The sequence below is a fragment of the Leucopleurus acutus genome, assembly GCF_964270905.1.
Source record: "Leucopleurus acutus genome assembly, chromosome: 4".
In the NCBI taxonomy this organism is placed as follows: domain Eukaryota; kingdom Metazoa; phylum Chordata; class Mammalia; order Artiodactyla; family Delphinidae; genus Leucopleurus; species Leucopleurus acutus.
In genome coordinates, this window is record NC_139146.1 from 76278572 (window position 1) to 76305846 (window position 27275).

General features: G+C 41.1%; 3 protein-coding genes across 6 annotated transcripts in view; 1 reads left to right on the forward strand and 2 right to left on the reverse strand.

Annotated features, from left to right (window-relative positions):
• Positions 1-26916, reverse strand: part of SPINK2 (serine peptidase inhibitor Kazal type 2) — a gene marked incomplete at both ends in the record, with an annotated part of 208217 nt that extends 181301 nt beyond the window's left edge. The window contains 4 exon segments of the mRNA XM_082838142.1: positions 25161-25211; positions 26680-26749; positions 26751-26826; positions 26859-26916. Coding sequence (XP_082694268.1) covers positions 25161-25211; positions 26680-26749; positions 26751-26826; positions 26859-26916 — 255 coding nt within the window.
• LOC309960937 (RE1-silencing transcription factor-like) overlaps positions 1-27275 on the forward strand; it is a gene marked incomplete at its 5' end in the record, with an annotated part of 192341 nt that overhangs the window by 53854 nt on the left and 111212 nt on the right. The gene's annotated exons all lie outside the window — the stretch shown is intronic.
• LOC309960941 (ragulator complex protein LAMTOR2-like) lies at positions 12234-12848 on the reverse strand. The gene has a single exon (XM_082837944.1). The coding sequence runs from the start codon at positions 12825-12827 to the stop codon at positions 12450-12452; it is 378 nt and encodes a 125-aa protein (XP_082694070.1). The 5' UTR covers positions 12828-12848; the 3' UTR covers positions 12234-12449.

The window sequence follows — 27275 nt, forward strand, 5'->3', positions numbered from 1 at the left end:
GGTTGAGAAGCTGTGGCACGCGGGCTTAGCTGCTCCACAGTATGTGGGATCTTCCCAGACCAGGGCTCAAACCCGTGTCCCGTGCATTGGCAGGCGGAGTCTTAACCACTGCACCACCAGGGAAGCCCTCTGTAGTTTTTTTAACTTTCTGAAAATCATATACCACTTTTATAAAACTTTTAAGCCAAAAATAACTACAGGACATAATGTAATTGTGGCACATTTATGTTATACAACTTCCCACTTCATTGCCTCTATTCCATTTAAGAACAGAGGTCTGGGAATTTGGGCTTCCCTGGTGGCGCAGTGGTTGAGAGTTCGCCTGACGATGCGGGGGACGCGGGTTCGTGCCCCGGTCTAGGAGGGTCCCGCGTGCCGCGGAGCGGCTCAGCCCGTGGGCCGTGGCTGCTGAGCCTGCGCGTTCGGAGCCTGTGCTCCGCGGCGGGAGAGGCCACAGCGGTGAGAGCCCCGCGTACAGCAAAAAAAAGAAAACAAAAAAAAGAACAGAGGTCTGGGAATTTGGAGACCAGGCTTCCAGTCCAGACTGTTTTGCATGTATTCTATAACCTTGGGCAAGTTGGCCTGCCTCTGCAGGCCTCAGTTTCTTCCTCCTTAAGAGGGGTACTTAAGTAACAGTAGCTACTATTTCAGTGGTTTCCATGTGCCAAGTGCTGTGCTGAGCAGTTTCCTCACAGCAGCTCCATGGGTTGAGCATTATCCCCCTTTTCCAGATAAGAAAACAGAAGCTCAAGTAAGTCTTGGAATCAGAATTCAAATTGACGTTTAGCCCGTCCCCCAAAGCCATGTTCTTTTCACTACACACTCTCCCAGCCACCTCTTGCCTCACGGTCTCACAGTTTCCTAGCCCTGGAATGCACTTAAATCCAGGACTTGACTCAAAATCCTCTATCTGGAAAACACTATCTTTCTAAATTAAACTTAGGTCACTTTTGTTATTGCTATGTCTGTTCTTTTTTTTTTTTTTAAATATTTTATTTATTTATTTGGCTGAGCCAGGTCTTAGTTGTGGCATGCAGGATTTTTAGTTGCAGCATGCGGGATCTTTCAGTTGCAGCATGTGGGATCTAGTTGCCTGACCAGGAATCAAATCCGGGCCCCCTGTGTTGGGAGCGCAGAGTCTTAGCCACTGGACCACTAGGGAAGTCCCTCTGTCCATTCTTTATGTTACATCAAACTCTAAGACAGAATGTCTCAACCTCAGCACTACTGACATTTTGGACTGAAAATTTCTTGGTTGTTGGGAGCTGAATGTCTTTGGCAGCATCCCTGGCTTCTACCCGCTATATGTCAGGAGCACCCACCTTTCAACTTGTGACACCAAAGATGTTTCCAGACATAGTGGCAAATGTCCCCTGGGGGAAAATCACCCAGGGTTGAGAATCAGTGTTCTAAAAGATGGGAAAAGGCAAATTCCTGCATTAACCCTGGAGTAAAATTGTATTGAAAAGAGACATGGAATCTTGTATTTTTACCTGCATGATTCTTGGACTCTACCAGCTCTGGCTAAAGTCAGCTCCAGTGTCTCACATTATTTGCTCTGTGCAGAACACTGTACCAGTTACACATACATTATACATCCAAGATTTAGGGAAATGGGGAAGGAGAATAAACCTTGCCCTCTCAAAAATGACTCTACTTCCTTAGTGAAATTCACATTTGCCTGAGAAGAAAAGAGCCACATGAGGCTGCTGAGTGAGAATGGATATTCGACAGGGAACAGTGGTAATTGAATACAATGCTGATTTTATTCCAACCAAATAAAGCAATACGTAGGTCACCTGGGCAATAAGCTTAACTCAAGGGACAAAAGCCAAAAAACAAGGATTTTGTTGTTGTTTTATCAGTCACTGCCCACTTACACAACTCATCTCAGAAAATATGGGTTAAAAAATCTCATGCATAGAAACATAGGAAAAGAGAAAAAGGGAAAAATGAAGTTCATCTAGTGTGCAGTTGAAGGTGGTTTCTCCAATTTCCTTTCTGGTCCATCAGCATGGTCCACTTCGGATTACCTTAATATCATGACCATCGTCCCTGCAAATCGAACAACCATAAAAACATTTATTATTAAATTTCCCCCTGTACCCATCTTGAGTTCTTGTGGCTGGACTAAAAATAAAATGGACACAAGACAGATTAACAGGAGAAAAAGAAATTTTCATTCTTGTGCACGGAGTTCTCATAGAAATGGGACCTAATAAGTGACCAAAGCAGGCAGATTTTATACATTTTAGACAAAGAAACAATAAATTTGTGAGGAATTGACAAAGAAACTTAGGCTCTGGGAGCTTAATTAGTAAAGAATCTAAAGAGAGCTTTGGCTTGGGGTAGTAAATTAAAGAAGTAACAAGGTTTGTTTATACAGGCTTTTCAGCTCTGAATTCCCTATGTTTGGTGATAAGAGTGTCCTTCTACCTCAAGAAGCAGGGAGTGCATCTTTCATATGATTTATTTCCTCCTCTCAGGGAGACAGAGAGAAGGGTCAAAGTGTAACTCTTGCATCGGCTCTTTCTTAAGTAAATTTAATTCAAAATCATTAATATGGCATTGAGGCATATTTTGGGGTGGCTTGCCCTGGGCCTCAACAGTTCTGTCTTCTAAAACTTCCGTGGCAATCTCACATATTAAAAGTCAAGCTGATAGAGTGTTCCATCCCACTAAACCAGTCTCTCAGACTTGACAGTAAGTCAGATGAGTTAAGCTCATTTCAGGTGATGCAGGTGGCATCCCAAAGTTAGGCCTATGCTGCAAGCAATCAGGCATTAATAAGAGGCATGTCGGAACTTCCCTGGTGGTGCAGTAGTTAAGAATCTGCCTGCCAATGCAGGGGACACAGGTTCGAGCCCTGGTCTGGGAAGATTCCACATGCTGCAGAGCAACTGAGCCCATGCGCAACAACTACTGAGCCTGCACTCTGAAGCCCACAAGCCACAACTACTGAGCCCTCGTGCCACAACTACTGAAGCCTGTGCACCTAGAGACCATGATCTGCAACAAGAGAAGCCACTGCAGTGAGAAGCCCGTGCACTGCAATGAAGAGTAGCCCCCGCTTGCTGCAACTAGAGAAAAGCCCCAAAATAAATAAATAAATAATTTAATTTAAAAAAATAAATAAGAGGCATGTCTATGGAAACAAAGGAAAAACAGAGGTTAATGATTGGAGCAGATTATAAACCAGTTTCTGCGCCCAGGGGTCAGTCAGTTAAGATTTCTAGATGTCAGGGTCACAGCATCTTTTGCAATTTAAAATGTCTCTGATGATGTCATCAGGTGTTCAGGTAAACTTTCTGAGTTGCTTATACAGCAACAGGCACAAAGATTGTTTAAATATGAGCTTTTGAAGTTTATTTCAAATTGTCTAGCTTCAGTTTGTAGGGCTTCATAAAAAAAAGGGCAGTTTTAGTTTTCAGTGATTTCAGATAAAAAAATAATAGGACAAATTTGGAAAGGATAGTTTGGAGAGTAATAGCCTGATATAGGAGGAAACTTGAAGAATTCAGGATATAGTCTAGTTTACAGGTAAATAACAAAACCCTCAAAGACAATGAACAGAACTAGAATTTGGTGTCTACAAGTGTGTATTATAGTTTCTGCTGAAACATAGTTTTCTCTCTACAATTACCCCCAGTTTTTACCAAAGATAGCCAAATTAGACTAATTTGTTTGCAAAATAAGTCTAGATTCAATAACCTTGGCCTGGTTGTTTACATAAGTACAGCAAGAATAGTGATTGAGCGTACGGACTATTTTAAATCTGCTTTGCTGGAACTTTTTATGAGGAATCTCAGATTGAATTTTTTTTGTTTTAAGATTTTTTTGATGTGGACAATTATTAAAGTCTTTATTGAATTTGTTACAATATTGCTTCTGTTTTTGTTTTTTGTTTTTGGCCGTGCAGCATGTGGGATCTTAGCTCCCTGACCAGGGATCAAACCCACACCGCTTGCATTGGAAGGCAAAGCCTTAACCACTGGACCACCAAGGAACTCCCTCAGATTGAATTTTTAATAACCTCTCAAGGCTAAGAAGCCAAGCCAAACATTCGCCAACAGACTTTGCCTGCAATAGGTATAGATTTGGGGGAATTCCTTTCTTCACGAGGTCCTCAAAATAAACTATTTCCTGGGTCTGCCAGGAAATGACCCTCCCTATTCACCTGGTAAGACTGCTGGGAACCCTGAAAGTAAGGTACTAGGCTGTTTTTCCAAGAGGCTTTATTGGCTACATAAAGTCAACCTTAGTTTCTCAAAGCTGTCTGGTCATATCTGAGTCTATGCATGTCTCTCTCCAATATGACATTCCAGTCAAAGCATTGATAATATTATATAATCAATGTTTCCAATTGTGTTTTGTTATAAGAAAAACAGATTCTTACTGAACTTATGCAAATAACTATATTGCCAGGAAAATAAGAGTACTCACTGAGAGTTTCTGAATTCTGGAGGGATCCAGTAGAGAGAAAAAGATAAATGTTCCAATGCTGCTTAGAAACCTATAATGGACCAAATTGTTCTAAGTCACAGCTTAAGAGAAAAGAGAAAAAAGTCTCCTTAAATCTGGAGAAACAAAAAATTTTAAAAATCAGCAATGTTTCAAATTTTAATAAATCATAAAAAATTATAATTATCTTCCTCAGTTTATTTGGTCCCATAATTAATTCTTGTTCCACTTGATCTTTTGTTAGAAATTTTTTGAAGCCATCAGTTTCTCCATTAGGGTTCTGTAAATTCTTACCCAGGTATGATTTGAAAGTCATCAGAAACTTATATTCTAGAATAGTTGTTAGATTGCTTTCCATGAATTCCCCTCAAGATAAAACACATTTGCAGAAAGCTTTTGTAAAAGCATGTGAGTAAAACAGTAACTGTGTGTAGATGATAAAAGACTTTAAAATGTCCGTTATTGAAGATCTGATTCATTATAATGGAACTGATAAAGAAATTTAGTTATCTCTGAGACACATATTATTTTAAGATAACAACTAGAATTATGGCTAACATACTAGGACATATCCAAAGCTTAGGATTTTCAGTTATTTTCTAGAACATTTATGTTAATAACATTTACCCATACAATATGACCTAAGAAGGTTTATCATCATTTACTTGACAATGCTTCCTATGTAATTTAACATACAAAATAAACCTAATTAATTTATATCTCTTTTATAAGGAGAGAAAATAAATTTTTGAGGTGTTCCAGGGGCCCTCTGGAAAACCCCAAAATTATTTCCAGTTCAATAAGACTTCATTTAGAATTTGTTTTTTTGTGCAGTTTGTCAAAAATATCAAACGTTTTTAAAACACTTGGTCAAATAGGATCATAGGTCACTGTGAAAGAATACTGAGCTGCCCATTTAATCAAAGTGACAAAGACATCCCTGGCAAATACAGAAAGTTAAATAGTTGTAAAAAGCCTTAGTTCTTTTAATATTGAAAAGACTTAGATTTGTGTGTGTGTGTGTCTTCTAAGTGATCAAAAATCTGATAAAGACAAAACATAGAATCTGTTTTCCTAGACAGATTAAAGGTAAAGAAAACTCTTTTTCTTACAATTTCTTATTAAGACTAGACCAATAATCTAAGAAAACTTTGTCCTTTTAACAGATACATACCAAATTTTAATTTTGCACCAGTTTACTTTTGATATTAAAACTCATTTACTTAATTAAATTCATTTCAGTCTTAGCCAGTCCTGATCACACATAAAATTCCTAAAGATTCTTTTTTTCATAAACCTTTTATAATTTTCTATGTTCATTTTATTTGTCCCTTGTTTTCTTTCCCATTTAGAAATAGCCAGCTTTAGGAAAAAAATTGCTTTCTCTTTCCTTAACAAAAGCACCTCTTTACCTTTTTTTAGCCCAAAACACTTAATACTTCTTTTTTTATTTCTGGTACCTTTAACTACATATATTAATTAGAATTCTTAATCCTTTGAAATCTTAATTTCGGGGGGAAATAAAGAAGTAAACTGTGAACTGTATTAACATTTTGCAGCTTGGCAAACGTAAATACATTTCATAATTTCTAGAAATATATGCCACTTCATAGCACAGTATTTCAATAAAGCACAAGCTATATCTACTAACAGACCCAAACATAACACATTAAAAGTAGGTAAACTTAAACTTGTTTAGCAATTAATGTTTCTGTATTTTATCTTATTTGGAAATGATCTAGACACCCAATGAATTCCCATCATTTAATTTAACTTAGCAAAACTCTAAGGTTGTAAATTAAATTACCAAAGAATTTAGAAAAATAGACGCATAATAAAACAATTATCATTAAAAGCCTCAGCTAAAAATTCTTATCTAATTTACATCTATTTAATTCATTTGTTTTTAACAATCACACTTAGTTTACTTATGAAAATTTAATGAGTCATTAAAGCAGCTATTCATTAAGGTTTTCTTTCGTTTTTTTTTTGCTGGCAGAATTTGCAACAGAGACAACATAAGCCCATCTGACTAGCAAAACTAGGTAGAACAAAATTTTTTATATGCATTATATTCAATGCTTGTAGCTCTGAAGCCATACCTATATTAATTAAACCAAAAAGCCTAAAATTAGCTTTTATTTATCAAAGATTATCCTAGAACTTGAAAAAATTTTGGGTTCTTATTATATTTTTGAGAATTTTAATGTAAGTGCTTGTTTGTTTAGGCCAATTAAGTGGAGCTCTTCTACAAACTAATTTTGGCAATACCATCTAGAGGTAGAAAAATATCCATAATGTACCCATATAGACATATACACAACCAGAGATCTCTTAGTTTTCATTTTAAAACTTTAGTCATGAGCAGGTACAATAGAAAAGTCACTAGTTTATAAATAAAGTTGAAATAAATTAAGTTTACTTGCTCAGATGGCTAACATCTTTTATTATTTGTGGAGAAGACTTAAGATCTGTATTTGCCCTTGACAAATAATTGCAGAAGGGATGTGATTTACTAGAGTTTGGGCAAGAGATCCTTTTAGCAGTTTGTGTTTTAAAAGGCCTCTTTCCGTTTTTTTTTGGTTTCAGGTTTTACCAATTCAGCTAATCCAGGCTCAGTCTCAGGCAATGTGGGCTGTGTTTACATTTCAAAGACATGATAAGCTTTATAGCTTTTAGGGCCAAAGAAAATGTTAGGTTTTCTCCTAGGAGTTCTGGAGTATATTTATCTATTATTATTTAATTATTATTTTAAAATAATTTTTAAAGTACAGGACAGTTTTGCTCCAATATCCTGATCTTTTATAATATCTAGAAAGCATTTTGAGAGGAATAGGTAAGGACTGGGAATTGGTAAAGGCAAGTGGAACTTGACTTGTTTCTACAGTTGCATTTCTCATTTTGTAGAGTTTTGCAAGACAAAGAAAGTTGTTTCTATTAAACCGTTGAATATTGGCTTCCAGCTGATTTACTTCCTGATTATTTGCAGGAGGCACTGGGGAATTATAGAGGAGATGGGCCATTTTTTTTAGAAGGGGAATTTATGTTGCATCTTACTTTTAGGTCTAATTTCTGTTTTTTCATCTTTATAAGGGCCTACCTAAAGCTCACCATTATACTTTTTTTTCCTTTCAATTTGATCCTCCCGTAAGTATCAATATAAGTTATTTATGATGAGAGCTTTCAAAATTTTTTTCCTCTTAAATATAGCCAACTTAAAGGATCCTTTTTCTGGCCATTGATGAGTAGGATCTTGTATTAATTTCAAATACAGACTCAAACCAATAAGCCTTTTTTATGGCTTAACCAAAGATGAAAGAAGTATCTCACAAGAGTATATAGCCCTCACATGATCAAGAAAGTTCACTCCCATAGTTAGTCTAAGAAAGTAAGGCAATGAAGGTTGAGACAACACCCCATTAAGACAAACTCTCCTGAGAGCTGGTATGGCCAGAGTGCTGACTTTCTGTTTCAAAACCCAAGTCTATTCAACTGGCCACCAGATGCACCTTCCAAATGGCCGGGACCAGAGAGAATATTCTCACTGGACACAAAACTGAGATCTCAGGACATAAAGCAAGGTGGAAGGACAAACTTTATCTGGGTTTATATGGAAGAGCCACAGCAAAGTTTGTTTAAGTAGATGCAGGTCTGGTGAGGAACATTAACTCACCAGTCTATGAGGGTGGCTCAAACAGCAGGCTTATAGGAAGGACCTATGCCTGCATTCTGCCCTATGGTTCTTCCTCCTTATGGCAAACAATACAACAGACAGAGACGAAGAAAAACAGTGACCATCTCTGGGAAGAAAAGAATTCCCAAGAGTTGCTAAGTACAAGGAACTAGCTCAAAAATATTTTCTCCTGCTAATCTAAATTTAGAGAGGGAGTAAGGAACTCTCGCCACTTTCCCTTCCACCAGACCTTGCAGACAGAGATCCAGGAAGCTGAGGTGGTAAGAAATCTTACCTTCTGCTGGTCTTTATCAGATGTCTCAGGATCTCTCATCTGCAGTAGCCTCAGGGCGGGAAGCAGGTTCCAGCCAGGCTCCTGCCTGGCTCACCAACTGTCAGGTTGAATAAATTTCCCCCTCTACCCTCTTGAGTTCTTGTGGCTGGACTAATAATAAAATGGACACAAGACAGATTAACAGGAGAAAAAGAAAAACTTTTATTTATGTGCACAGAGGTCTCATAGAAATGGGACCTAATAAGTAACCAAAGCAGGCAGCTTTTATTCTTTTTAGACCAAGAAACAATACATTTGTGAGGAATTGACAAGACAAAGAAATTTAGACTTTGGGTAGTTAATTAGTGAAGAATCTATACAGAGTTTTGGCTTAGGGAAGTAAATTAAAGACGTAACAAGGTTTGTTTTTACAGGCTTTTCAGCTCTGAATTCCCTATCTCTGGCGATTAAGGGTGTCCCTTCTACCTTTCAGATGCAGGGAGTGCATCTTTCATATGAGATTATTTTCCTGCTTTCAGGGAGACAGAGAGGAGGGTCAAAGTGTCTCTCTTGCTGGCTCTTTCTTAAGCAACTTTAATTCACAATAATTAACATGCCATTGAGGCACATTTTGGGGTGACCTGCCCTGGGCCGCCATATTGAAACACTACCTGCCGTATTGAAACTGCCCCACTATTTGTATTAAAAAGACCCATGTCATTATACATTAGATTCTTTACAGGGTGACAATTAATCATTTTTAAAGCTAAATCGAGGGTGAAAGCCCAACTCAGCTATTTTTTTTTCCCTAACCCTAGGGCACAGGGAACTATCCCCAAAGAATCACTCTGAGAAGAAAGACATAGGTAACTCACTTAAGACTGAGGTCAGAGAATGGACCCCTGAAATACAAAGCAGCATACCTGGAGTAGAAGTCATGGTCACTTGAGCTGGTTAGGTGTTTTACACTAAGGGTATCAGGTGTAATACACTTATTACCGAGCATTCTACCAGATGGAGTTATTAAGACCTCTTTTCCAACTAATAGTGCAGGGTGCGTAGGTTACCTGAACATGCCCTCTGACTTTAAAAGAACACTTAATATTTCACACTTAAAATTCCACAGAGTTTAACTACTAAATATATTCTTTTTTGTTTAATTTTTATTTTATATTGGTGTATAGTTGATTTACAATGTTCTGTTAGTCTCAGGTGTACAGCAAAATGATTCAATTATACATTACATATATCCATTCTTTTTCAAATTCTTTTCCCATATAGTTTATTACAGAATATTGAATAGAGTTCCCTGTGCTATACAGTAGGTCCTTGTTGATTACCCATTTTATATATAGTAGTGCATATATGTTAATCCCAAACTCCTAATTTATCCCTCTCCCACCTTTGCCCTTTGGTAACCATAAGTTTGGGTTTGTTTTTTTTTTTAATTTATTTATTTTTGGCTGTGTTGGGTCTTCGTTTCTGTGTGAGGGCTTTCTCTAGTTGTGGCAAGCGGGGGCCACTCTTCATCGCGGTGCGTGGGCCTCTCACTGTCGCGGCCTCTCTTGTTGCGGAGCACAGGCTCCAGATGCGCAGGCTCAGTAGTTGTGGCTCACAGGCCCAGTTGTTCCACGGCATGTGGGATCCTCCCAGACCAGGGCTCGAACCCGTATCCCCTGCATTGGCAGGCAGATTCTCAACCACTGCACCACCAGGGAAGCTCCATAAGTTTGTTTTTGAAGTCTGTGCATCTGTTTCTGTTTTGTAAATAAGTTCACTTGTATCATTTGTTTTAGATTCCACATATAATATCATATGATATTTGTCTCTCTCTGTCTTACTTATTTCACTTAGTATGATAATCTCTAGGTCCATCCATGTTGCTGCAGATGGCATTATTTTGTTCTTTTCTATGGCTGAGTAATATTCCATTGTATATATGTACCACATCTTCTTTATCCATTCATCTGTTGGTGGACACTTAGGTTGCTTCCATGTCTTGGCTATTATAAATAGTGCTCTAATGAACACTGGGGTGCATGTATCTTTTCAGATTATGGTTTTCTCCAGATATATGTCCAGGAGTGGGATTGCTGGATCATGTGGTAATTCTTTTTTTAAGGCACCTCCATACTGTTCTCCATATTAGTTGTACCAATTTACATTCCCACCAATAGTGTAGGAGGGTTCCCTTTTCTCCACACCCTCTCCAGCATTTTTTTTTTTTTTTTTTTTTTTTTGCGGTACACGGGCCTCTCACTGCTGTGGCCTCTCCCATTGCGGAGCACAGGCTCTGGACGCACAGGCTCAGTGGCCATGGCTCACGGGCCCAGCCGCTCCGCGGCATGTGGGATCTTCCCGGACCGGGGCACGAACCTGTGTCCCCTGCATTGGCAGGCAGACTCTCAACCACTGCGCCACCAGGGAAGCCCCCTCTCCAGCATTTATTGTTTATAGACTTTTTTTAAAAATTTAATTATTTATTTATTTACTTGGCTGAGCCAGGTCTTAGCTGTGACACGCGGGATCTTTGTTGTGGCATGATGGATCTTTAGTTGAGACATGCGGGATCTAGTTCCCTGACCAAGGATAGAACCCAGGCCCCCTGCATTGGGAGCACAGAGTCTTAACCACTGGACCACGAGGGAAGTCCCTATAGACGTTTTGATGATGGCCATTCTAACTGGTGTGAGGTGATACCTCATTGAGGTTTTGATTTGCATTTCTCTTAATAATTAGTGATGTTGAGCACCTTTCCATGGGCTTTTTGGCCATCTGTATATCTTCTTTGGAGAAATGTCTATTTAGATATTCTGCCCATTTTGGATTGGGTTGTTTGTTTTTTTGATATTGAGCTGCATGATCTGTTTGTGTATTTTGGAGATTAATCCCCAGTTGGTCGCTTCATTTGCAAATATTTTCTCCCATTCTGTGGGTTGTTTTTTTGTTTTGTTTATGGCTTCCTCTGCTGTGCAAAAGCTTTTAAGATTAATTAGGTCCCATTTTAAACTTTTTGTTTTTATTTTCATTACTCTAGGAGTTGGATCCAAAAAGATATTGTTGTATTTCATGTCAAAGAGTGTTCTGCCTATGTTTTCCTCTAAGAGTTTTATAGTATCCAGTCTTACATTTAGGTCTTTAATCCATTTTGAGGTTATTTTTGTTTATGGTGTTAGAGAATGTTCTAATTTCATTCTTTTTCATGTAACTGTCCAGTTTTCCCAGCACCATTATTGAAGAGACTGTCTTTTCTATTGTATATTCTTGCCTCCTTTGTCATAGATTAATTGACCATAGGTGCATGGGTTTATTTCTGGGCTTTCTATCCTGTTCTATTAGTCTATATTTCTATTTTTGTGCCAATACCATACTGTTTTAATTACTGTAACTTTGTAGTATAGTCTGAGGCCATGGAGCCTGATTTCTCCAGCTCCATTTTTCTTTCTCAGGATTGCTTTGGCTATTCGGGGTCTTTTGTGTTTCCATACAAATTGTAAAATTTTTTGTTCTAGTCCTGTGAAAAATGCCATTAGTAATTTGATAGGGATTGCATTGAATCTGGAGATTGCCTTGGATAGCATGGTCATTTTGACAATACTGATTCTTCCAATTCAAGAACATGGTACATCTTTCCATCTGTTTGTGTTGCCTTCACTTTCTTTCATCAGCATCTTATAGCTTTCAGAGTACAGGTCTTTTGCCTCCTTAGGCAGGTTTATTCCTAGCTATTTTATTCTTTTGATGCAATGGTAAATGGGATTGTTTCCTTAATTTCTGTTTCTGATCCTTCGTTGTTAGTGTATAGAAATGCAAGAGATTTCTGTGTATTAACTTTGTATTCTGCAACTTTAGTGAATTCATTCATGAGCTCTAGTAGTTTTCTGGTAGCATCTTTTTTTTTTTCAAGACAGGAGTTGAAGTTTATTCTTGGGAAGAACAAAGTCCCCCCAACCCTCCACATCCAGGAAGCCTTCCCCAGGAGGTCCTGCCCCTCCAAATGGTCATCTCTCTTTTCTGAACCCCTGCTTCCACCAACACCCATTATGATGCTGCTACTTGGGTGAGAGGCTCCTTCAGGTACTGCACCAAGGCCTGGGCCTTGGCCTTGAGCATTCCGAAGCCAACAGTCTCCTTGGCATACATGCACAGTGGAAGGTTGGCCACTCGAGTGATGGCTACCCGGCCCTCCATGCAGTCCATGAGGATGAATTTGAGATTGTCTTCATTAAACGCTTGGTTCCCATTCCGGTCGTAGGCCGCCCAGATGTTACTGGTGATGGCAGCGGTGACCCGGGCGTCTGTATCCCCGTAACCGGAGTAGGCCAACAGAGATCCCTCGTTATTCAGCAGCAGGGTGCTCTGGATGCCTCCAGTGTTGGCCTGGCTTAGCACCTGGGTCAAAGCCTTGGGACGCAGCATGCCTGCGGCTCCTATCCCTGGGCTTTTGCACCCAGATCCCCGAGTTTCCTACTGCTGCCCTCTGCCTGCTGCTTCCCATAGTCCAGCTGCCCTGCTCCGGAACGCCCTTAGCATCTTTATGATCTTCTATGTATAGTATCATGTCATCTATAAAGAGTGACAGTTTTACTTCTTGTTTTCCAATTGGGATTCATTTTATTTCTTTTTCTTCTCTGATTGCCATGGCTAGGACTTCCAAAACTATGTCGAATAAAAGTGATGAGAGTGGACACCTTGTCTTATTCCTGATCTCAGAGGAAATGCTTTCAGCTTTTCACTATTGAGTATGATGTGAACTGTGGGTTTAGCATATATGGCCTGTATTATGTTGAGGTAGGTTCCCTCTATGCCCACTTTCTAGAGAGTTTTTATCATAAATGTGTGTTGAATTTTGTGAAAAGCTTTTTCTGTATCTATTGAGATGATCATATGGTTTTTATTCTTCAATTTGTTAATGTGGTGTATCACACTGATTTGCAGATATTGAAAAATCCTTGCATTCCTGAGATAAATCCCACTTGATCATGGTGTATGATCCTTTTCGTTTGTTTTTTTTTTTTTTGGTGTATTATCCTTTTAATGTATTCTTGGATTTGGTTTTCTAGTATTTTGTTGAGAATTTGTGCTTCTATGTTCATCAGTGATATTGGCCTGTAATTTTCTTTTTTTGTGGTATTTTTCTCTGGGTTTGGTATCAGGGTGATGGTGGACTCATAGAATGAGTTTGGGAGTACTCCTTCCTCTTCAATTTTTTGGAATACAGTAAGTCCCCTACATATGAATGAGTTCTGTTCCGAGAGTGCATTCATAAGTCCAATTAATTCGTAAGTCCAACAAAGTTAGACTAGGTACCCAATTAACACAATTGGCTATATAGTACTGTACTGTAATAGGTTTATAATATTTTTCACACAAATAATGCATAAAAGACAAACAAACAAAAAATAAAGAATACATTTTTTTTTTGGCTGTGTTGGGTCTTTGTTGCTGCACGCAGGCTTTCTCTAGTTGCGGTGAGTGGGGGCTAGTCTTCGTCGCAGTGCATGGGTTTCTCATTGCGGTGGCTTCTCTTGTTGCAGAGCACAGTCTCTAGGTGCGCAGGCTTCAGTGGTTGCAGCACATGGGCTCAGTAGTTGTGGCCCTCAGGCCCTAGAGCGTGCAGGCTTCAGTAGTTGCGGAGCATGGGCTCAGTAGTTGTGGTGCGCAGGCTCAGTAGTTGTGGCGCACAGGCTTAGTTGCTCCATGGCATGTGGGTTCTTCCCAGACCAGGGATCAAATCCATGTCCCCTGCATTGGCAGGCATATTCTTAACCACTGCACCTCCGCAGTGCAAGGGAAGTCCCAAGAAAACAATTTTAATCTTACAGTACAGTACCTCAAAAATTACAGTACAATGCCAGCTACATCATTGCTGCTTTTACACTTGCTTCTGGACATCCTGGGCTTGAAATAAAGATACTGTACTATTGTACTCTATACAGTACTGTACAGTAAAGTACACAAAAGCACACCACTTGTAGAGGATGCACACATGTGACAATGTACGCCAGATACGTGAACTAACTCATGTGATTGGACATGCGAACGCATGTTCGCATCTTTGAAAGTTTGCAACTTGATGGTTTATATGTAGGGGACTTACTGTAGTTTCAGAAGGATAGGTGTTAACTCTCCTCTGAATGTTTGAGAGAATTCGTCTGTGGAGCCATATAGTCCTGGACTTTTTTTGTGTGTGGGGGGGTGCTGCATTGGGTCTTTGTTGCTGCACACAGCCTTTCCCTAGTTGCAGCTAGAGATTTGGGCTGCTCTTTGTTGCAGTGTGTGGGCTTCTCATTGCAGTGGCTTCTCTTGTTGCACAACACAGGCTCTAGGCATGTGGGCTTCAGTAGTTGGAGCATGCAGGCTCAGTAGTTGCAGCATGCAGGCTCAGTAGTTGCAGCACGCAGGCCCTAGAGTACGTGGGCTTCAGTAGTTGTGGTGCATGGGCTCAGTAGTTGTGGTTCACAGCCTCTAGGGCACGTGGGCTTCAGTAGTTATGTCACATGGGCTTAGTTGCTCCACGGCATGTGGGATCTTCCCAGACCAGGGATTGAACCTGTGTCTCCTACATTGGCAGGCGGATTCTTAACCGCTGTGCCACCAGGGAGGTCCCTGGACTTTTGTTTGTTGGAAGTTTTTAAATCACAGTTTCAATTTCAGTACTTGTGATTGGTCTGTTCATATTTTCTATTTCTTCCTGGTTCAGTCTTGGAAGATTATACCTTTCTAAGAAATTGTCCATGTCTTCTAGGTTGCCAATTTTATTGGCTTGTAGTTGCTTGTAGTAGTCTCTTACGATCCTTTGTATTTATGTGGTGTTAGTTGTAACTTCTCCTTTTTCATTTCTAATTTTATTGAGCCCTCTCCCTTTTTTTCTTGATGAGTCTGGCTAAAGGCTTATCAATTTTGTTCATCTTTTCAAAGAAACAACTTTTAGTTTTATTGATCTTTGCTATTGTTTTCTTCGTCTCTATTTCATTTATTTCTGCTCTGATCTTTATGATTTCTTTCCTTCTACTATCTTTGGGTTTTGTTTGTTCTTTCTTTAGTTGCTTTAGGTGTAAGTTTAGGTGGTTTGAGATTTTTTTGTTTCCTGAGGTAACATTGTGTTGGTATAAATTTCCCTCTTAGAACTTCTTTTGCTGTGCCCCACAGGTTTTGGATCTTTGTGTTTTTGTTTTATCTGTAGGTATTTTTTGATTTCCTCTGATTTCTTCAGTGATCCATTGGTTGTTTAGTAATATATGGTTTAGCTTCCCTGAGTTTGTGTTTTTTACAGTTTCTTTTTATTGTAGTTGATTTCTGATCTCATAGCACTGTGTTCAGAAAAGATGCTTGATATGATTTCAGTTTTCTTAAATTTACTTAGGCTTCCTTTGTGGACCAGCATGTGCTCTATCCTGGAGAATGTTCCATGTGCACTTGAGAAGAATGTGTATTCTGCTGCTTTCAGATGGAATGCTCTATAAATTTTAATTAAGTCCATCTGGTCTAATGTGTCATTTAAGGCCTGTGTTTCCTTATTGATTTTTTGTCTGGATGATCTGCCCATTGATGTAAATGGGATGTTAAAGTCTCCACTATTATTGTGTTACTGTCAATTTCTCCTTTTATGGTTGTTAGCATTTGCTTTATATATTGAGGTGCTCCTATGTTGGGTGCATATATATTTACAATTGTTACATCTTCTTCTTGGATTGATTCCTTGATCATTATGTAGTGCCCTTCTGTCTCTTGTAACAGTCTTTATTTTAAAGTCTATTTTCTCTGACATGAGTATTGCTACTCCAGCTTTCTTTTGCTTTCCATTTGTATGGAATACTTTTTTCCATCCCCTCACTTTCAGTCTGTATGTGTCCCTAGATCTGAAGTGGGTCTCTTGTAGGCAGCGTATATATGGGTCTTGTTTTTGTATCCATTCAGCCAGTCAGTGTCTTTTGGTTGGAGCATTTAATCCAATTACATTTAAGGTAATTATTGATATGTATGTTCTTATTACCATTTTGTTAATTGTTTTGGATTTGTTTTTGTAGGTCTTTTTTCTTCCCCTCTCTTTTGTTCTTTTCTCTTGCGATTTGATGACTATGTTTAGAGTTGTGTTTGGATTGCTTTTTCTTTTTTGTATGTGTATCTATTGTAGATTTTTGGTCTGTGGTTATCATGAGGTTTTTATATAGCAGTCTATATATGTGTTTATATATACGATTGCTTTAAGTTGCTGGTCTCTTAATTGCAAATGCATTTCCAATATCCTGCATTCGTACTCTTCTCTCCTCATGATTCCTGGTTTTGACTTCATATTTGTGTATGGATGATTTCCTACCTTTACTATATGTTTGTCTTTACTGGTGAGCTTTGTCATTGGTAATTTTCTTGGTTCTGGTTGTGGCCTTTTCTTTTTCATCTAGAGAAGTACCTTTAGCATTTGTTGTAAAGCTGGTTTGGTGGTGCTGGATTCTCGTAGCTTTTGCTTGTCTGTAAAGCTTTCTTTTTTTTTTAATTTGGCTGCGTTGGGTCTTAATTGTGGCATGCGGGATCTTGGTTGCGGCATGCGGGATCTTTCGTTGCAGCATGTGGGCTCTTCATTGTGGTGTGTGGGCTTCTCTCTAGTTGTCGCACATGGGCTCTAGAGTGCACAGGCTCAGTGGTTGCAGCACACGGTCTCTCTAGCCATGTAGAGCTTTTGATTTCTCTGTCAAATCTGAACAAGAGCCTTGCTGGGTAGAGCATTCTTGGTTGTAGGTTTTCCCCTTTCATCACTTTAAATGTATCATGCCACTCCCTTCTGGCCTGCAGAATTTCTGGTGAAAAAAACAGCTGATAACCTTATGGGGATTCCCTTGTATGTTATTTGTTGCTTTTCCCTTGTTGCTTTTAACATTTTCTCTTTGTCTTTAATTTTTGTCAGTTTGATTAATATGTATCTCAGAGTGTTCCTCCTTGGGTTTATCCTGTATGTAACTCTCAGGGCTTCCTGGACTTGAGTGAGTTTTTCCTTTCCCAAGTTAGGGAAATTTTCAATTATTATCTCTTCAAATATTTTCTCAGGCCTTTTGTCTCTCTCTTCTCCTTCTGGGACCCCTAATGTGAATGTTGGTGCACTTAATATTGTCCCAGATGTCTCTTAGACTATCCTCATTTCTTTTCATTCTTCTTTCTTTATTCTGTTCGCTAGCAGTGTTTTCCACCATTCTGTGTTCCAGCTCACTTATTTTTTCTTCTGCCTCATTTATTCTGCTATTGATTCCTTCTAGTGTATTCTTAATTTCAGTTATTGTATTGTTCACCTCTGTTTGTTCTTTATTGATTTATTTTAAAATTTTATGTATTTATTGGCTGCATTGGGTCTTTGTTGCTGCGTGTGGGCTTTCTCTAGTTGCAGTGAGTGGGGTCTATTCTTTGTTGCAGTGCACCAGCTTCTCATTGTGGCTTCTCTTGTTGCAGAGCATGGGCTCTAGGCATGCAGGCTTCAGTAGTTGCAGCACGTGTTCTCAGTAGTTACAGCATGCAGGCCCTAGTGTGTACGGGCTTCAGTAGTTGCAGTGCATGGGCTCAGTAGTTGCGGTGCACAGGCTCTATGGCTCGCAGGCTTCAGTAGTTGTGGTACACAGGCTCAGTATTTGTGGCTCACAAGCTCTAGAGTGCAGGCTCAGTAGTTGTGGCATGCAGGCTTAGTTGCTCTGAAGCATGTGGGATCTTCCCAGGCCAGGGATTGAACCCATGTTGCCTGCATTGGCAGGCAGATTCTTAACCACTTTGCCATGAAGGGAGTTCCTCTGTTTGTTCTTTAAATCTTCCAACTCTTCGTTAAACATTTCTTATATCTTTTGGTCTGTGCCTCCATTCTTTTTCTGAGATCTTGGATCATCTTTACTATCATTATTCTGAATTCTTTTTCATGCAGATTGCCTATCTCCACTTCACTTAGCTGTTCTTCTGGGGTTTTGTCTGGTTCCTTTGTCTGGAACATATTTCTCTGCCATCTCATTTTGTCTGACTTTCTGTGTTTGCGGTCTCCGTTCCTCAGGCTGCAGAATTGTAGTTCTTGGTTCTGGTGTCTGTCCCCTGGTCGGTGAGGTTGGTTCAGGGGCTTGTGCAAGCTTCCTGGTGGGAGGGACTGGTGCCTGCCCACTGGTGTATGGAGCTGGGTCTTGTCCTTCTGGTGGGCAGGGCTGTGTCAAGGGGTCTGTTTATAGGCAGCCGTTGGCTCAGGACAACTTTAGACAACTTTGCTGATGGGTGGGGCTGTGTTCCCACCCCGTTGGTTGTTTGGCCTGAGTCGTCCCAGCACTGGAGCCTGCAAGCTGTTGGGTGGGGCCAGGTTTTGGTGCTGAGATGGCGACCTCCAGGAGAGCACACACCCGATGAATATTCCCTGGGGCCTCCGCCACCAGTGTCCTCTCCCCCACAGTGAACCACAGCCGACCCCTGCCTCCCCAGGAGTCCTTCCAAGACCTGTAGTTACATCTGGCTCAGACTCCTGTGGAGTCACTGCTTTGCCTGGGACCCAGTGCACATGAAACCTTGTGTGCTCCCTCCAAGAGTGGAGTCTCTATTTCCCTCAGTCCTGTGGAGCTCCAACACTCAAGCCCTGCTGGCCTTCAAAGCCAAATGCTCTGGGGACTTCTCCCAGTGCCAGAACCCCAGGCTGGGGAGCCTGACATGGGGCTCAGAACTCTCACTCCTGTGGGAGAACCTCTGTGATATAATTATTTTCCAGTTTGAGGGTTGCCCAACCAGCAGGTATAACATTTGATTATATTGCGAAAGCACCCCTCCTACCATCTGGTTTTGGCTTCCTCTTTGTCTTTCAATATAGAATATCTTTTTTGGTAGGTTCCCATCTTTTTTGTTGATGGTTGTTCAGCAGTTGGTTGTGATTTTGGTGTTTTCGTGAGAGGAGGTGAGCTCAAGTCCTTCTACTCCCCCGTCTTGTCTCCTGAGGGACAATGCATTCTGAGGGAACTTGATGCTCTGGGACATCCCTGTTCCCCTTCAAGTTGTGCCAGGATGGGTAGGGTTGTTTATGGGCTGGGGTCTACATGGCAGGGCCTCATCTCCATGACCTGCCTCAAAACCCAGAAATAGCTACCATTCCCTTCCTTGTTTTCTTTCATTCCTCTGAAGACACACTGATTCATTACTCTGGAACTGTCCCTAGACACTGGGTGGCAGACCCAGGTCTTCTTTCTCAGTGCCCAGCACAGGCTCGACCAACGGGGCTGCAAAGTGCACTGCAGCTACAATCCTAAATATATTCTTAATTTTTGGAAACTACCCATCCCTGATAGTACATCACTTAATTATCCGGTCTATAATTGATTAATCACACACCTTATTGTCTAACTTTGTCCTAGAAAATGCACTGGAGGATTCTGTGTTTTTTAAAATGTCAGTCTTAAAACAGAACTACTTATGTCACATTTGATTCTTGTGTCCAAGAAAAGAGTCACAACTTCCTAAGTAATCAAAATTCATGAGAAGAACTAAAGAAAACTTGGCTAGTTTATACTGTAAAATTGTTACCTGATTTTCACACACAGAGTACACTCATTGGGATAAGTGGACATGTCGCTTCCACACACAGGGCTAAAGTCCCTGGGACATCCTGGTAATTCATACTGATTGCAATCTGGCTGGAAAAGAGAAAGGAAGACAGCAATTGGAGAATACCGTGAGACTTTCTCATCACAAAACAGCTGAGAGGAGGCCAAACACCCACATTTTCCTAGATTTCCTAGAAACAGCCTACAGAAAGATTTCTATTTTCCACAAAAAAAAAAAAAAAAGTTTTTTCTAATGCAAAAATCAGATGCCGTGTTGAAGCAATGGGTCAGTACCTGCTATGTAAGAAAAGGACCTCAGAGGAAGGTTCTGTCTGGCTGATTTTTAAATGAAAGTCCAAGATATGTCACCGAACCTACTTTACTATCCTCCAGCTTCATAATTTGCTCTTCACTCCCACCTCCATGAGAATGTCCTGTTACATTCCACCTAATCCCTGTGCATAATGCCCAGATACACTCGGGAATCCTGTCTGGACTTTTAAGATACTGGCATTTAAGCAACAGCATTAAAGAAAGCAGTAGGTTCAGAATTAGATCTCAGGGGTTGTTATGGGTTTAATTGTGTCCACCCAGAAAGATATGTTAAAGTGCTAACCCCCAGTACCTCAGAATGTGACCATATATGGAAATAGGGTCTTTATATAGGTAATCAACTTAAGGTTAGTAGAATTGGCCCTAATCCAATATGACTGGTGTCCTTATCAAAAGGGAAATATGGACACAGAGTCACACACAGAGGGAAGATCATGTGAAGACACCAAGAGAATGCCATTAACTAGCCAAGGAATGCCTGAGGCTACCAGATACTAGGACAGAGGAATAGAACAGATTCTCCCTCTGAAGGAAGCAACCCTGCCAACACCTTGGGTTTGAACTTCTAGCCTTGAGAACTGTGAGACAGTGCATTTCCATTGTGTAAGATATCCAGTTTGTGGCTTTATTACGGCAGTCCTAAGAAACCGATATGGGGTCATGGAACTCAACCCTCAGATTCAATGGAATCGAGGCCAGAGACATAACATGTCTTATGCATAGCCACTAGTCTCTAGCAGGGCCAGGACTAGAAATGGTCACAATGGTCACACCATGGTGTGCAGAGTCCCACTTTAATAACAGGTTAAATATATGGCCTGCTGTATTTCTGTTTGTGTGTGTATGTTTTAGTAGTGATTACCGTTCCTCAATTCAGAGTAAGTCACCCTGTTTAGCATTCTTAATAAATGAACTACACATTTCTACTGATATCTGGATTTATAAAGAGCTAAGCAGGGCTGGCCATGGGCCAAACTCTAAAGTAAAGAACTTTTTTGACCCTTTCCATCCTCCATTTAGCCCTCTATCTCCATTTAGAAGCCTGATGTGTTCTTGCTGCCCCAGCTTCATTAAGATGTTGCCTTCCAGGGCTTCCACAGGAGAGTAGATGCCCTCTTATCCAATGAGATTGGGACAAGTGGTAATTGCTCACTTAATTGAAAAAGTCAATTAACAGGGAAACAATAACAGAATCTCTTAAAACATAAAAGAAAACAGATGCCAATCTTTTGATGTAAGACAATGACAAGGCACATGGCCAGCTGTAATGCTACCTACACTAAGATAACCTCCCCTGCAGCTAGGTATGACCATATGATCAAGGTCAGGCTGATGGGGTACAAGTGGAATTATTGTGTAGTAGCTTCTGGGAACCTCCTTTAAAAGAAAGTTGGTACCTGTCCTCTGCTTCCCCCAATTCTTATTCTCCTTTGTCCATTCCTCCATCCTGCTCCTGGGTGCATGGAGCGCTACTTTTTATCTTACAGACCGGGAGGCCAAAGGCCACGTCCTAAGATGGCAGCTCTGTGAGCTGTTATTTTGAGTCGTTGTTTCTTGCAGCTGAATCTAATCCTACCTGACATAAGACATAAGACTTTTCCTATGAATGTTTCAACTAATTAGAGTTCTGTGCACTATCACTGCAAAAATCATACACATAATAAATCACCTATGATTTCCTGTTTTGGTTTCTTTAAAAATGGGATTTCTCAACCCCATTCATATTTTGGACCAGATAATTCTTTGTTGGTGAGGCTGCCCTGTGCATTGTAGGAAGTTTAGTAGCATCTCTGTTCTCTATCCACTAGATGCCAGTAACAACTCCCCAGTTAGACAATCAAAATGACTGTCTAAATGTCTCCTGGCGGGTAAAACTACCCATTTTAAATATTGTGAGAATTTAAAGACACTGTTACAACAAGGTAATATACAATTAAAACATAATTCCCCAATTATTTACCATTGTTTTACCTACACCTAATTCAAGAGCAATTTTTTTTGTTTTTAGCGTTTTGTCTTTTAGCAAGTCTTTCAAAAGCATTTGACAGTTCTCATATAAATGGCTTATCTCTTTACACTCATGTTTATGCTGTTTTTACATTTTTAATTAAATTAAGATTGGAGACTCACATAACAGGCCTGTGAACACACATACTTGAGTCTTGGTGAGAATACAACTCCACTGATGGAAATATTCGACTTTACAAGAGAGTAGTCATACAAGACAGTGGTATATCTACAACCAGTGAGTGAGTGATCTGCTGTGGAAACTGTTCAGAGAGAAAGGAGAGGGTCGTATGTGAGTTGCTTAAATGGAAGATGCCAGAGTGAGTTTTTGCTGTTATTATCCCCATTTTTCTGAAAGAAAATCAAACCCAAGAAAACTGAGTCATCTGAGTAAAAGTATTATTGGGCACCCATTAAGTGCTGAAGACTGGGCACCAAATAACAAGACATCATCCTTGACCACAAAATATACAGTTTACTGGAGGGAGACAGACAATTACAATTCAGTGCTCTGATGGGCTAGTGAAGAGCACTGGATCTGGAGTCAGAATGCCTGGGTTGGAACCACAGTTCCACCATTTCCATGTGAACTTGACCAGGGGGATAATATTGGTACCTACTTTTACTGCTATAAAAGATTAAGTGAGTTATTCTATACAAAGAATTTAGAACACTGTCTGGTATCTAAGCATTCACTGTTGAAGGAAACCAGGCTATGTCACCCCCAAAATATGGCTCTTTGATATAAAAATTACTTTGAGCTAAAGGCAGTTAATATGCAGCTCTCTCTCTCTCTTCCCCTTTTCTGCCTAAGGGCAGGATATAAATTCTCCTTTACTGGAGATGACTCTGGATTCTTATCAGTCCAGAGGTGGGACCTGAGGAATCTGCAAACAAACCGTACCCCATTAGTTTCCTCCCATTATTTATCTTCCCACTGTTTGCCACCCTTGGAAGCCTAAAACCATTTTCCTTTGTCCTGTCATTTATCTACAAACTTATTGCTCTCTGGTAAAGATGCTATATAAGGCAGATTTCTAAGCCACCTCTTTGAGTTACTCATCTCTGAGTGCTCCCATGTGTATGCACAATGCACTTGTTAATAAATGTTTGTTTATTTTTCTCTTGTTAACCTGTCCTTTGTTATAGGGGCCCCAGCTGAGAACTTAGAAGGGTAGAGGAAAGATTTTTTTCCTCCTTACACTAGCATGGTGGTGATGATAATGCAATGTAGTTTGAATGGAGGCACAGAGAAAGTACATGTATGTCTGCTTTGGAGGAAGAAAACAGGGTGGGAAAGTTTCCGGGAAAAGGTCTGTACTAAATTGAATACTCAGAGTTACCTAAACCACTGAGGTCAGTATCCCCATATGTAAATAATAATATCTATCTATCTTACAAGGTCATTGTGAGAAATGAGAGACTGCGTATACAAATGGACAGTGTCAGACCAGATATTAAGAACTCTGACCCACAACCTTAGCAAGCTGCCCAGGAAACCAACACATTATTTAGAATAACCAGTCTAGGAAGTCAGTCTGCTAGAGTCAGACTGGTAAAAAATCAGATAGCTATCTGTAGTGACATCCAGGGAGCCAAACAGTAAGCTCTGTAACAGTTGGCCCCAAATGGCCAGGACTTGATTAGGGAAGCTGATAGTTTCCTAAATTTTGTCCCTGCTTCCAACTTAGGCCCAGTCAGAGAAAGCCAAATATGTCCTTCTAACAATTCACATAGGATGCCTGCTTCTAGTTACCCACCTACAGCTTCGCCATGCCAATAGCCTCAATCAGGGCATACCTGATGCTTTCCCATTTTCCCACTTTAAAGCCTTCCCACTCTCTGCCTTTTAGTCTCAGCCAAAATGACGCAAGTGACATGGCTAACTCACTTGCTACATCAAGCTCTGAATAACTAGCTTTTTATTATTATTGACCTTTTAAAAAAATTGAAGTATAGTTATTTACAATGTTGTGTTAGTTTCAGGTGTACAGCAAAGTGATTCAGATATATACATACATATATATATATATATATATTCTTTTTCAGATTCTTTTCCATTATAGGTCACTACAAGACATTGAATATAGTTCCGCATGCTACACAGCAGGTCCTTGTTGTTTATCTGTTTTATATATAGTATTGTGCATATGTTAATCCCAAACTCCTAATTTTTCCTTCCCTCCCCCTCCCCTTGGCAACCATAAGTCTGTCCTGTCTGAGTCTGCTTGTGTTTCATAGGTAGATTCATTTGTGTCATATTTCAGGTTCCACATGTAAGTTATATATGATTATTTGTCTTTCTCTGTCTTACTTCAGTTAGTATGATAATCTCTAGGTCCGTCCATGTTGCTGCAAATGGCATTATTTTGTTCTTTTTTATAGCTGAGTAGTAGTATTCCACTGTATATAAGTACCATATCTTCTTTATCCATTTGTCTGTCGATGGACACTTAGGCTGCTTCCATGTCTTGGCTACTGTAAATAGTGCTGCTATGAGTACTGGGGTGCATGTTGAATAACTAGCTTTTTCTAGTTATTTGGTTGGTCTTCCTTTACTTCCACAGAATTTAATTTGTTAATATACATAAAATGCCTAGTATAAGGTGTAACTATTAGGCTTAGGATCTTCTAAATCATCAAAGGGAACATTAAAGGAAACAAAGCCCTGAGGTATCCAAGGCCTGAGCTATTTTCAACCAACCTGTACATTGTGATCCATATCAAAAAGCCTGCCTGAGAATCTGGTTTCTAAAGAAGCAGTCCACTGTTTCGAAAGTGGCAGGTCAGACCTGAAAACCAGCCCCCAACCCAAACTGTTGTCAGCTTCACATATCAGTAGAAATGATACAAGTGGTTTCTTACTTACTGTTCTATATTCTGAATGTTGACCAAATTGAGCATTCAAAGAGGCTGGAAGAAGAAAACAGACATTTTAAAGGATGTAATTAAGGTCAGTTCTTCTTCATAAGGGGTTTTTTAAATCCAGCTTGTGATTTTTTTTTTTTTTTTTTTTTTTTTTTTTTTGCGGTACGCGGGCCTCTCACTGACTCAGCCTCTCCCGTTGCGGAGCACAGGCTCCGGACGCGCAGGCTCAGTGGCCATGGCTCACGGGCCCAGCCGCTCCGCAGCATGTGGGATCCTCCTGGACCGGGGCACGAACCTGTGCCGTGTCTCCTGCATCGGCAGGCGGACTCTCAACCCCTGCGCCACCAGGGAAGCCCCAGCTTGTGATTTATACAGGTCACACCTTCTCCTTTTCTCTCCCACGTCCAGCTGTTGAAGAACTCCTAAGAAGTATGTTCATTTGTGTTCTGGCACCTCTCCTAGCAGGCACACAGAGGACATTTGGTACCAGCTCTGTAACTGACCACCCTAATAAGTTTGCTTGAGAAAGGAATTTGGAGCTACATAACAAAAATGAGAGAAGAGGCCCTGATTCCATCCTCACGTATGTTTGTAGGGTTGGTCATACCCACCCCGCCCCTTGCCCCAGCTGATTCCTGAAGAGCCAGTGGAAGTTCAGAGATCAGAAAGAACTTCCCCTGAGCCTCAGCTGGAGAATGCTTACCCAGCCCTTGGAACAACAGCAGAAGAGGCCGTGTCCCAAGGTCCACCTGCTGCTCCTTGAGGGGGGCTCCCAAGACAAGCATGATGGAGCTTCAGCTGAGACAGAACTTTGGGCAGCTGCAGTCCCCCCAGAATGGGTCCCTATTATCCAGCAGGACATTCAGAGCCAGCGGAAAGTGAACCCACAGCCCCCACTGAGCGACATCTACCTCAGTGATAGTCTTGCCAAGAGATGCAAGCTCCGGGCTGATATACAAAAGCCGCTGCAGGAAGACCCTAACTACGGCACCCCGTGCTTCCCTAATGCCCACAGGACCTCTGCTGATGATCCCTACTCTTTGCTCCATGGCCCTCCATCATCAGGGGACCATTTTGCCCCTCTTCCTTCACAGTATTTAAGAAATAAAAAGTCAGATTTTCCTGGCTAAAAAAGCCCAAAAGTCAGAGAAGTAATTCAGTAACTCACGGTATTCTTTTCCTCTGTGGCTCACGGTAATAAACACAAAACTTAACACTAGGGGTTACCATTTTAACTCCATTTTAAATGGGCATCAAGTCTGGCTGGACTAAGGCCCCTTTCTCATGAGCCCCAGAGTGCCCGGTGCCCTTGTCATTCACAATTCCTGATTCCTGTACATCTCCTGCTGAGGCTCTGTAGGGCCCCTGGTACATAAAAACCCAACTCCCGATCTTGGGCTCCAGGAAATCTGCTTTAAGAGAGAAAGAGCAGACAGCAGGGTCACTAAGAAGATCCTGGGAACGAAGCCCAAGCAAGAACTAAAGAGGGTTGCTGGCTTCACAACGCCAGCCCCGCACACCCCCAAGTTCGTGTCCCTAGACAACCGCGGGGCGGGCCTGGAACCGCCAGTAACGGCTGCGCGGAAGGACGCCAAGGCCGCCCGGACCCGGGCAGGGGCAGTCGCCGTCGCCAGCGAGACCCCCTCTCGGTAACTCCTCGGCCGGTCCTCCGCGGAGCAGGCCCACAGGTGAGCGTTACCTGCCGAGTCCCAGCAGACCAGAAGCAACAGCCCCAAGCGCAGTGCCTCGAGCGCCATCCTCCCTCCGCGGCCGGCGGTCGGGTCCCTGCGCTCCAGCGCCCGTGCGACACGGAGAGTGCCCTCGGGTCGGACACGCGACAGAGTGGGGTGAAGGAGAGGCGGTTAAGAGGAGGAAGAACAGAGCAGGTAGGAGGGGCAGGAAAGGGTGCGAGGAGGGGGTATGGAGGAAGTGGGGAGAAAAAGGTAGAGGAGGGTGGTTACTAGCCTCCAACCTCCCTACCCTTGCCCCAGTCCCACCCCTACTCCACTGAGAATGGGAGCAAGCAATTAAGGGGACCATGTCCCCTGCAGCAGACGAAAACCTTGTAAGAGCCCTGGATAAGCTTGTGGACTCTGTCAATCAACCCCAGTTTATT

Coding starts and splice junctions, on each gene's coding strand:
- LOC309960941 (XM_082837944.1), bottom strand. CDS start 12,827: ATGCTGCGTCCCAAGGCTTTGACCCAGGTGCTAAGCCAGGCCAACACT.